At 48.3% G+C, this 12,546-nt stretch overlaps 1 protein-coding gene across 1 annotated transcript in view; it reads right to left on the bottom strand.

The window, feature by feature from the left end:
- The window catches only part of LOC119372202 (uncharacterized), a 49,445-nt gene that overhangs the window by 31,177 nt on the left and 5,722 nt on the right, over positions 1-12,546 (bottom strand). Inside the window, exons 3-5 of the mRNA XM_037642679.2 lie at positions 8,663-8,978; positions 6,355-6,490; positions 2,213-2,380 (exon numbers count right to left, since the gene is read on the bottom strand). Coding sequence (XP_037498607.1) covers positions 2,213-2,380; positions 6,355-6,490; positions 8,663-8,978 — 620 coding nt within the window. The remainder of the gene's footprint in view (positions 1-2,212; positions 2,381-6,354; positions 6,491-8,662; positions 8,979-12,546) is intronic.

Below are 12,546 nucleotides of genomic sequence, written 5' to 3'. Positions count from 1 at the left end.
CCTGAGGTGCGTGATACCCCTGTGCTACTGCCTGAATTGGGCACTACGATCTAGCCCATCAGTCTGTCGTTTTGATGTAGCGATGTGTCCCGTATGGTTCTTTCGCCTTGCGTGTCATGTTTTGCGCCACTGCATGCCCGAGTTGCGAAGTCCCTGTTTTGAAGAAATATTGCGGGGATAAAGTATTGCGCTTGGCTATCAGCCTACACACGTTTACCGGCAAGGCCGCATTACAACTGTAATGCCAACCTAAAATCGTATAATCTTAAATTTTTGATAACTAAAAACTGGAGAACCATCATTTTCAAATACGCACTTCAACATTCAACTACGTGAGTGTACAGTGACCGGAGATCTCAGTAGTGTCATATCATCCTTCAGAGATGCAGCCATCTATAGACTATTGCCACGCCCACTTCTTGTTTATTTTGATGTATTCCGGCTTGACCAGCAAGGACGGTTATCCAAGCTTGACGCTGTCCGCAAAGCAGTGTTCGAGAAGCTTCGAGATTGTAGTAGGTAGTTTTGTTAAGATTGCGCGCCGCACGCGAATGTTCCAGCTTTGTCGAGCGATAACGCCGCCACCAGCGATATCGCTGGAAAGTTCGATAGCGCCTGCATAAAAGCCGACGCGCTTCACCGCTTGTCAGTTGATCAACGGACGACGCCTTGTTCGCCGCTATCATTGTACAGCGTGTATTGCTGTAGTTCTAGTTCTCATTTTCCGGCCACAAGTTCGGCCAAATAAACAGTTTCATCCTGCAAACGCCGACTGCTGTCTTCGTCGACGTCACGACCACGTGACACTACGCTACGTAAAGCATATGGGCGCCGCCATCATGGGCTGTTAAACCAATATTTTCTTACTTTTGTATCCCGTGACGCGAACTCATAAAGCCGGAAAACGCCGAACGCACCAACACAACAGTTTTCATGTGTATACGCCAACCGTAGCGCTATTCGCTTAGTTGGTCAAGACAAAACACGGCAAGGTTAACAGCCCAGCATGGCGGCACCGAAACCCGTCCGTAAAATAGTCTATAGGTCCAAAAACTCAGTCGGAGCTTTTTTTTTCTTTGGGAGAAAAACAGAAGCCCACGATACACGCCAAATATGAAATTAGGAAAAGCTCTTTCAAGTTTACTGACGGATGCACGCCAGCTTTCGTTTTTCACGGCATCGTGCACGGCTTCGCCATGCAGGATGGTTCGATAGGCCTCGCGGCATAACTGGTGGCGAGATGAGAGTCTGTATCTGCTGCATAGGTCAGCAAACTCACTCAGACTGAGTCGTGAATCTGAGTCCGGCTGGGTAATATTTTCGTGAGCGAGTCCGCGTGAGCGCGGTTGCAGAAATTTTGAGAGTGAGCCCGAGCGAGCCTTAAGCAGAATGTTTTCTCCAGTGAGACTTTTTTTTGCCGCCCTATGGTACCATCTACTCATATTCAACATTACCATCAGCCTCACAAGGGCTCAACATCTATACTCTCGTATACTCACATTTCAACGCACTAACGTTCATGGGCCAGCTCAATATTTATTGATCACAAGTGTGAGTAATATAAAGCGGGAAAGCTCCGCCCCCCTTCCCCCAACCCAATCCCCTCTGGCTCACAGACGGCACAACGCTTATCAAGATCTCAGCTGCTGGTCTTCATGCCGCGACCATCAAAAAGCGTCAAGCCCTCTCCGATGTGGCGATAAACAAATGCACCGATGTATCCATCAGAGTTCGGTTGGGAGTGCTGGTGTAGCGGCGCGTGTCTATTGCATATCTGGCATGTTTCACAAACATTTTTATTCTTGTTCAAAAAAAACCAGGTAAATTTCAACACGAAAGAAAACGCGACATTCCAAGATTCGAGGCGGCGTACAACTTGAGGTTTCTAGAATTGACATTTTAGCAATTAAAGGAATAATTTAAAATATTTCTAATGAAAGTTTCATTCATAACGATGAACTACTCGTAGGTATGCCCGAGTACCACTAGTGAGCAGTTAGTGCAAGTTTCCTAGAGCTTTTATTTTTAAATATTGGCCGGAGTTAGCTGAGACACTATCTTTTAGTAAGCTTCATTTATTTTGCCAACCTATCGACACAGCTAGTAAAAAAAGGTTGCTTCACACCAGGCAGTAAGAAACGTACTAAAAGCGCAGAATACAACCGACAACCATTCAAACGAGGGAAGATGGCGGAAGAAGAAAAGTGGTTACCGTCACGGCTTTGATCACGAGTTTAGTTAGGCTAGTCGAGCGTTGCACGTAGCGTCCAAGCACTCTGACGATTTCCTTGTCGAAGAACACTCGAAACAGTGTGATAGTGGGCAGATTTCTCAGGGCAGCAATGGAGTGGCACCATAGGACGCCTACTGGCTGTGGTACCTGGGAGGGGAAGGCACAAAGGCGAGACCGAAAGCTTTTCAAATTTTACGTAAACTTTCCGTAAAATTACGGAAGAGAATGCAGCACGAGTGAGGTCGAGAAAAGAGTTTCTTCAATAATCACAGGAAATCACGCAATCTACCCGGTGTTGCTACCGGGAGATTGATGCAAAGTGCACAAACTGTGCCTCCAAATTATTCGGGCCTCAATCGGGTACTGCGACACGGCCAGTTTGTTTGTTTGTTTTAATCATCTACTGCGCCAGAAGCGCAGATTCTCATTGTTTTTAAACGCATACGCAAGGTGTATTCAGCATTGTGAAAATAAGGGACTGCTTCGAAATCTGATCCACTCAACGGTGAATAGACGATAGCAGATGAATGAAAAAAGAACACCTTTAAGACAAGCACGAAGACGACACATATTGAAGAATGACATCAGAACAATTTGGTGGTTCGTTTGTCAGTTTCCACGTCCCAAGGGAACTCGAGTAGATTGCTCCGGATGATTTCAACCAGCTGGAATTATTCAGCGGACATATGTCGCACAGTACACAGGCCTCTACATTTAGCCTCCATCGTAGTGCGATCACCACAGCCAGGATCGAACCCACGTCTCTCGGGTCAGCCGCCGAGCACCGTCCTCTGGGCCACGGCACCGGCTCCATCGGAACAATTATATCATTTAATATTATTACAATGGCGGACACTTTGCGCACAGCGCTGAAGCTGGTTGCCTAGTTATTCGGATAACTTACGGACACGATCGTCACTAAGGCATCAGGGTCCCTCTAAAGCTTGCACTGCTTCCAGCAACTTCCAGCAGGTACGTATTTCCGCGCGATGCCTCACGAAAGTGTTGACGAGCGTTGGAACTGGCGCTCGCTGTGGCCTCCGTCCGCGTCTTCAATGATCTGGTATTCCGCTGGCACTAATGCGTGTTTTAACAATTGCTATGCTTTCATATGCCGAAACCACGACATGATTATGAGACACATCATCGTGGGGGACTGCGCAATAATGTCAACCACCTGGAGTTCAAGGTGTACGTAAATCCAATCACACGAGTGTTCTTGCAACTTGCCCCCATCGAAGTGTGCCCGACGTGGCCGGGAACCACGCTCTGAAGCTTCGCGACGTTTCTGAGCTTTCACGGCGGGTACTAATCAAGGTTTTAAGGAAAGTAATAAATTAGCACAGAAGGAAACGTGGTGCGGAAGGAGACGAGCAGAGGCTAGTCATCTAGAAACAGCAGCCGGGGTGCGTACTAGCAATGCCCTGCACACTACAGTCTTATAGAACTTTAGAAATCCGTGGCATTTCCTCATCGAAGGCGGACGCACACAAGCCCGCACCAATGACGGCGCACTCCGGACTGACGTCATGAGCCGTATGGCCGGTGACCCCGCGTTCGGTCGTCTGGGCGGAGCCTCTCTGGATTTTTAAAGACGATAGTCTTTCTTGGGGAACTTAAACGCAAAAAGTTTGGTCTGTCTGTCTGTCTTTCTGTTTGTCTGTCTGTCACCCGATTCAGCGACCCGGCCAAAGTTGAACCACTTGCTTACCGTTCACCCATCTTGAACTGGTACGGCTCTTCATACTTGTGAACGTTGTCGATCAAAAAGTAAATATTACGCATAACTGAGGCGCAACATCACTAGGTAAGTATTAGGCGGTGTGTTCCTGTAATAGAAATTACATAGACACGTAATTCTGAAGACCTTAGTTTCTTAAGCTGTGCTGAAAATGCGGCTGCGCTGAAACTGCCTATGCGCGCCGACGAACGCCCTCTGGCACGGAGACAGGAAACCCTCTGCACAAACCTATGTTTCCCGACGTATTGCCAGACGGCGTCCATATCTCACGCAGCGCTTCCTCTATCGTCCTTACACGGCATTTGCAGCGGAGCACGCAAATACGCAGCAAATTTTTAAGTTGTATGCGACTATAGAAGAGAGGAGGGTAAATATGCTTTCGAAGGTGAGCTGGCACGGAGCTTTCAGAGCAGAAGAAAACGTTTCACTTTTTGAGCGCACAAAAGAACAAGGACTTTCGGTTGTATGTATATATATTGTTACAGCAAGTTTTGATGAAATGATTTTATTTACAAGAGATGGACGATGGTGGTAGCGCACTGCGGCCTTGCAAACAATATATGCATGTACCACTGTAGAAAATAAAGCATATGTTGGATGTCAGCGCTTTTCGTCCTTGTTCCTTCTTGCCCTCAAAAAGTGAAACGTGAATTACCAACAAGCCCAAGCACACGCTCGTTCAAGAGCAAAACTGGTCATTTATATGTTCTTGTAAGCTCCCCAATTCAAGTTGTTGAAATCTGGGAAGCACACGAGGTTCATCTCGACGCATGGCTAATCCAAACCACCGATACCACTCTAAATCGAAATCACGGCCCCCTTCCTTCTGTTTACGCACGCTGTATGCGCCATCTATTTGCGCGTACATAGACAACCCCCGTTCTTTCATTGCTTCATTTGGGAAGAAGGCTCCCGTACGGGAGCCGAAACATCTGTTATTTTTTTAATGTTTTTGGTCGGCGTCTTCTTATTTTTGAGCATACGAGGTTTTATATAACGTGACACTCTCTGAAACAAGGTGGAAGTTAAGGAAATGGAAACCTTATTAAGCGAAAAATTCTTTAACAGGGACTGTCGCTTGCGCAGTTTGAGAGAATGTACGAAGCACACACCGACAAGGGCAAATGTAGGAGAGTGCTGCCGTGATTAAGACAAGACCACTTGCCGAAACGTCGGCTCCAGGGACACAAGGATTTTTCACATCGTGCAACTCTTTGGTATTTTAATAATTACGGTAAGATAGACCGCCATGTCGGTCAGCGCCACGTCACCTGGGGCATGCGCCCAGCGTTGAGCTTTTCGAGTGTCGTCTCTTAGGCTAAATAATTATTAAAACCGCTTGTCACCGATGCATTGCTTTGAGCTGAATACTTCGTGAATGCACATGTAGGATGCCACGTCCCAATTTTAGCACTAAAAAGTTTATTAACGTGCTCATCAAAACAATGTGTCTGCGAGTCACTTTTATCAATATCATGAGGATGGCGTTGCAATAAGCCGCCGGCTATTCCGTAGGTCTTCAGTGTTGCGAAAATATGGAATAACGCGCTGACAGCGACACCAGAGGTTTAAAAAAAAATACGTAGCAAGCACAATATGCAATTGAAACAAGACTAGGAATAATAAAAATAAAATTAATACAAGTAGTCTCACTTGAGGCTTATGGTAAGCGAGTGGCGCATACATAATGCAGATGAATTGTCTCACAGAGCGTAATAGAACATAAACGGTATGTAATGATCACTCATTTTCTCTATTGACCTCACTGCGCGTTGTCACGGCCATAAATGCTGTTTTCAAGAATAATTGCTTGGCTTCGCGGAGCTCTCTGCTTTCGCCACCATTAACGCGGTCGTGATGTTACATTTGAACAGCTGCAGACTGTGCTACCTTCACAGCACAACCATATGTCTAACAGGTGCGGAATCACTAAGGTTTCGGCTGCGGCTATGCTAGCAGCAAAAGCGCAGGCGTGTTGCTGCTCGCCGAGAAGTTTCCGCGCGTCAGCTCCTTGCCGCTAAAGCCACCGTGGCCCACGTGTCACCACGCGGACATCGCGCGTCCTCGGAATGCTTGAGAAACTACGAGACCGCGCGTTGTTTTCCGTCTGCCAGCCGCGTTTTAATTGCGCTGTATGATGCGTACATTGAGAACGCGAGGTGTAGCGGTGGCAGTTCGGTCACCTTGGTTCCGTGACGTCACCATCGTCGCTCCTGATTGGTCATTCATTTCGCGGCACTTCACGGTCTCGCGGCGTTTCACGCGGCATGCCACGAAATCCGCGTCGTCAACTTCTGACGAGCGCAGCTGAGGGGAGAGTTTTTTTGTCGCTAACGTAGCCGCACCCTAAGACACACTGTCAGCCACGTGCACTACTCACCAAGCCGAATTCGTGGTGGTCATTGGAGCGGTACTCGAAGTAGTCGAACTGACGAGAGCAGGTCTTGATGGCGTGCCAGAACACTTCAGGTTCGATTTCGTTGGTGACCAGGTCCAACACGATGCGCAGCAAGCACCTGCGCAAATGAAAGAAGAGAGCTGCGCCATCTCGGATACAGGACAAGCAAACGAACTTGTCATTGATACATGCACTCGGTACGCCCTTTGGGCTAGTATAAGGCATGGCATTGAAGCTGAGTGCTTACCATTTCAGCCATCTGAGTGGTGGCTCAAATGTAACGCCCCCAGCCCTCGGCCTGGTAGGCTGGGGGCGAATGCCGCTGTGGTCCTTGAAAATCAATGTCGCTAGGTTGTTGCACCATCAAACAGATCTTTATTTTGAAAAAGTTGTGCGGAGCCGTCTTGCACGGGAATTTTACAAGGTATGCGCAGCGTCATGCTCGTTAGGCTTCTTTCTGCCGCGGCTGTTATGTACGTATGTCCTGGCAGAGGGTTTATGGGCTCAGAAGTCAGTGATACGCTAGGTCCAGGCAACTCGCCATCACCGACGAGGACTACAAACTTCTCCGCTAATTGTGACGTATTGCGACCTTCCGAATGGTCGCAGTACATCGGTCACAGGTTCGGTCCCTGCCAGCGGCATGTTGTCACCTCGGCCACTTTACTTTCTTCACATCGATATCACAATTATTACAATACACTTAAAAAAAGGTCACAGTGTCGCCGTAACGACGAAGCAATGAATGCGATAGCAACAAATTGGAATGTAACGCGAAGAATGGAAAGCAGCTCGAAATTTCCAGCGCGTCACTCAAGCGCAAAGGACACACGAAATTAACACACAAAGACACACAGGACGAGCGCGTACAGTCAAGTGTCACAGCTCGGCACTTGAAGCGCGCTGCTGAAACATAGAAAGACGCATGAAACGAACGCTCAGGTATACACAGGACGAGCGCGAACTAATACCCCGGTCACACTGGCAAGTTTAGTGTAATTTTGAGCGAGTGCACTTACGCCCCCAGAATGGCACTTTGGCAGCGCGCTGCTACACGATAAAGGGAAGTGCACTTTGGAAATGATTGTAATGGCGATGGGTACATAAGTAGCAAAACAGGTATTTGTTATCTCAGGCAATGTTTCCTAAGTAATACTGTGTTACAACTATAACCAGCCCTTAAAATAAAATTTACGTACAAACGCGGCGGCTGCAGCCATTGCACGGCGTGCGCTGGGCATGCCCCTGGCGGTCGGGGCTGTAAACTGCCCGAGAACGAGAATAGCATAGCAGTTTTGTGTAATATAGTATGTTTTATTGCATAAGAATATTCTTAATAAAGAAAACGATAGTTCAAAGATGCTATGAATTCGGCTCCGGATAATAACTTATTTTCGAGCCACTGCTGTCGAGGCTAGACACTCCGTCTCGGCGAATTGAGTTTTGCGAACGCACTTGCCGGCAAGTGCGCTTTGCAGCGAGTGTCACTAAACGTTCCCGTGTGACAGCGTGCGAATGGTACTAGCGGCAAGTGCACTCCCTCAATGTGCACTTAAGTCGCCCCGTGTGACAGGGGTGTAACAACTGTCTCACTTCTTATTTCTCTTTGAGCAGCGTGCTCGTTTCGCATACGCGGCCGCTGCAGCGAGCGAAGTGACCTTCGTACGCTCTAACTTCAGCGCGGCCATCGCGGTGAAAACACGACATACAACCCCCCCCTCCTCCCTTCACGACCTAAGCGCGCGCGCAGGCGACCACGCCCTGTAGGGGGAAGTGCACGGAGACGCGCGCCCATCGCTACGAGCGGGGCGATAACATTTAAAGCGCGCCCCTCGCGCCATTCTCGCTGGTATGCAAGAAAGCACGCTTAGTAAATTGTGTATATAAATAGGTTGCCGTTAGCATGCTCAAAGACAGTACTCTTCGTGGCGTAGCCGCCTAACGCCGCGCGCTGAGGAGCGAGAGGTCTCCATTATTTTTCTGAAGTACTTTTTATGCGAATGAATATATATATATATATATATATACAGATACACACGGTAGATGACGGCGACGGCAAAAAGCAGCCCGAGAGTGTCCATATAATAGCTATCACAATGCAAAAGTACAATGAGCGTCCCCTATGCCTTCCTTGGCCTCATTATCTGCTGGTGTTCTTTAAGGTTGTGTCAAAGAAATGAGCCCTCGAAAATTCCCCCCCGTTTTTTTATCTTTAGTGTCCATTTAAAGCGACGACAAGTGCCGCCACGCATTGCTGCTGACAAGCGAAACCGCGGATGTTCTTGCTAACCTGTGTTGGCGGACCAGCAAGTGCAGCAACAGAGAAACTCGAAGAACATCGTGGAGTGTCGTCGTGTTGATCTCTGTCGTGGAGTAACCCTGGAGGGTGAGCTCGCCCCACTTGTGTTCGCGAATCTCAAAGAAGGTCCTTGAAAGAATACGATTCCAAGGCTCCAGCTCGCCGATGAGCCAGCAGCGTGTCTCGTCGCGCTTCCATGTGCAAGCACGTTCGTAAGGTTCTGTGTCGACGCTCTCGTCGTCATCGCCGTCGGGGTCGTCACCTTTGGAGGTCTTGCGACTGCGGCCCTTGCCGGAACCCCGACTAGCTGCATAAAGAGAAACGCCAATGAGATGAATAATCAGACATGTGTCCTTGACTGTTCTTCGTCCCGTTTTTAAGGCAGTTGTCTTTCACCTGCAATTATAAATACGAACCAGCCAGCCTTAAATACTTCAAGCGAAGCTCGTTGAGAATCAGATTTCGGGGGTGGCGGCTGCGCGGTACGCGATAAACCCGGTAGTTTAAAGAAATGCGAGCCTCCAAGGTGCGTCTCTCACATGCGTATTTGCATACTCCGTTTCGCCATCTCGCTCACGGATTTATCGGGGAGTGGGCGTTTCTGATATGGCAATCTGGTCTCATCGAGGTCATTGCCAGTTGATGTAGCCACATTTCTTTGTTATCTGTGTATGAACACATGACCGTCGTTGTTGGCTGCAGTTACAGAATGTGGCCCTGCTAAGCACATGGGTGAAAGTCCAATTTCATGCATGGAGGAAGGAAAAAGGAGGGAGGCAATGCGATAGAAGGAAATGAATAAGGCACGTCAGGCATGCACGCGCGAAGCGTCGCTTGTCCCCATTTTCCAGATGGGGCAAAGAATCCAGAATTTCTTTAGTGGGCTTTTCTAACTGTACTCCTTTTCAGAAGTTCCCTTCGGTACTGTGGAGGCTACAGGGCCCGTTAGCCAATAGGAAGGGCGAAAATTACGATGTATTCATCTGCGACGAGTATGCTCAGCGCCTCCCGGGCCATAGAGTGTCCTACAATTACCTAGAGGGAACTCTGGCGCTGCGATCGTTCAGCCACCATGGGAATGATTGGTAGTACACGGATTTGCCTAATCTTCGTGCTTATGGCTTCGAACGCACTTGTGGCTTTGTTTATTGCTGTGCTCTGGTGCTCGTTGCGGATAAAAGAATAGACCATTGTGAACATCGGGACGTGATTTGAATTGGTGAGCCTAAAAAAGGTTAAAGTGGTGAAGTGGAACTGCTGACTTGCGCTGAACTTTGTCTAGCGACAAAGCGGATCCAGGCGACGCGGAGCCAAACGGAGCCAAAAGAACGAAGTATATACAAATCCGTGTACTACCCATCATTCCCATCCTGCTGAAGCGCCATGCGTTGTAGCTCCCATAAACACTATAGCCCCAGAGTTCCCTCTAGTGTATCTGTAGGAAACTATGCCCCCGGCGAGGTAAGCGAGCAGACGGCAGCGCCGGAAAAAAAAAACAGAACATGGCCCCACTCATCGACGCTGGTGCGCTCCGCCGCGAATTTATCACATCGTCATCGTGCGCTGTGTGGCCTGTATGTTCCACACTGACACTCGTATTTGCTTTAGATTTATATCCTGACGCTTTGACAGCAATGTATTCGCGACTATATTGCGCTAGTATCATGAACCATTATCAAATTCTTGGCGCGCTAGGCTTAGAAGGCGTCGCTAAACGAACAGCTGATCTCGCTAATAACGATAAAACGTACCTGATGCTTTGTGCTCATAATGAGATGGCACAAAGATATGGTTAATTTCACCATTTATTTGTTGCAGTCAGCGCTGAGGGCAAATAAGAAGTGAAAGTTCTGGTCGAAACGGGTGGTCGCGTCTACGTGAGCGCGGCCATGTGGATTTGTAACCACAGTTACGGGCGGTTAATGAAACGACAATTGAAGAAATACGACGTAAATGCGATAAAGGATAAACATCGATGTGATGTAACACGTGCTGTACAAGTGCAAATGTCTCAACCTTGCGAATCTTAAGGCAATTCTATCTGGGTGTATGTTTTGCTGCGCAAGCATGTGATTTGCTTACACCCCGTAGCTTTGCTAGTGCTGAACGGTAGAGGCAAAGGAGTGTACACGCAAAAAGATCGACAGGTGGGCTAATTGGTAATTCATATTCGTTCAGGAAATAGGGAGCGCGAACAGAGAACGGACAAGGATGTGTGTGGTTCTTCATCGTCCGTTGTCCGTTTCCGTGCTCCCAGTTCGCTGAACGAATATCACAGTACATGCCCACACAAACGTGCTCTACTGCCCACCTAGCAATGATCACGGTGACGAGTAGGAATGGTGCTAAACCTGAACGCCATGGTGCGGTGCCTCTAAATGTGCAACCGTTAGTCTACGTCTATGCCGGGGCGACATTTTTCAGTCCGTGTACCGTTGAAGATTGCCCGAAGAACTAACTTCTGATGAGCTGGGCTGTCATGTTAGGTATAAACAAACTAACCTTCATTCGTTCGTCATGCAAACTGAACGCTCTTTTAGGGGCGTAGCTCCTCTTAGTCTAACCTTGTCACGTCTCCGTTGTCCGGCGTAAACGGATCTCCCGTATGATGCAATAGATGGCGCTGTCTCATAGAAGTACATACAAACTGCAGTTCAAGGACGATATTCTAGATGACGCTGTACAAAATCTGTGTCGTCATCACCATTTCTCGTCTCATTTCCTAGATGGCGTTGGTCCAGTAGAATTGTGTGCAATATGGCGCTTGTGTGAATCGACACTAGATGGCGCTGGAAGTGCCGCTGCTCTCCGATTGGCTGCTGCGCGGGGAGCGAGCGCCTCTCTCATTCTCCTGGATCGTGGCCGTACGCGTCGGATCGTTGGGGGAGCATGGACGATGCGCAACGGCGGGCGCTCGCTTGACGGTGCGCGCCAAGGACGCCGCTGCGAAACGGGCTCAACGAGAAGCGAATCCCAAGACCATGATTGCTTCAGGAACTGCGCCTAAGCTCTTCATCATTCACCCGTGGGTATGCTGTAATTTTTTTTTCAGTCACCATAACATTAAGTGTCCTCTCCGTAGCATATAGGCACTTCGCATTACTATGCTGCAGCGAAGGTGTCTGCTAGCTGTTGGAGACTGGCGTCGCATCACATGTTTCATTCTTCCAGAGAACTGCGAAGCCACACTAAATCCAGGATTCTGAGAAGGGCGCACTTGTTATTTCAAGAAACCAACTGCAAGATGGTAATGAGTGACGCGGAAAAGCAGATACTGAGAACCGTGAAAGCCTACCGTGAGCTTACGAAAAGGGGCTTTTGCTAAGACAGGGGGGCGTCGCACACTCGCCATGTTAACGGAGCATGGACAACACTAAACACCCGAACCCGAAAATTGGACATCATGCATAGTGAATGAGGCAGTATAGAAATTGTTTTTAATTTCCTTATCCTAGAATAAACCAGCATAGAATCAAGAGGCGCACTATATGAACTTTCATCACCTGGACTTCTTCAAAATTTGCCTAAATGTATATCAGCAAAAACAGTTGGGCCAGTCGCTTTGGGATCATGTTGAAAGAACACAAAGGACAAGAAACGGAGAATGATATGGACGCAATGACATCCGCAGAAGTGAGATGATCGCAGCGTTCGCTATCTGCTAAAAATGGCGACACGTGTGTTGGCACCCCGTCCATTGCGTTACTCGATTGCGAGTTGAATTACTTGCAGAGTACTTAATGATGCTGCAGGCCTGGTGTATTTTGGGCGTGTGTGCAGGTCGCGAGAGCATGTTCTGTTCCTTCCATTTTTTTCTGTTTGTAAAAGCCCTCTGTTGCCAGTCAGCGCTCCTGCTGTTCAGCCCTCTTCTGTGT

This window comes from Rhipicephalus sanguineus, chromosome 10, assembly GCF_013339695.2.
Source record: "Rhipicephalus sanguineus isolate Rsan-2018 chromosome 10, BIME_Rsan_1.4, whole genome shotgun sequence".
Lineage (NCBI taxonomy): Eukaryota > Metazoa > Arthropoda > Arachnida > Ixodida > Ixodidae > Rhipicephalus > Rhipicephalus sanguineus.
This window is presented reverse-complemented; position numbering and strand designations above follow the sequence as displayed.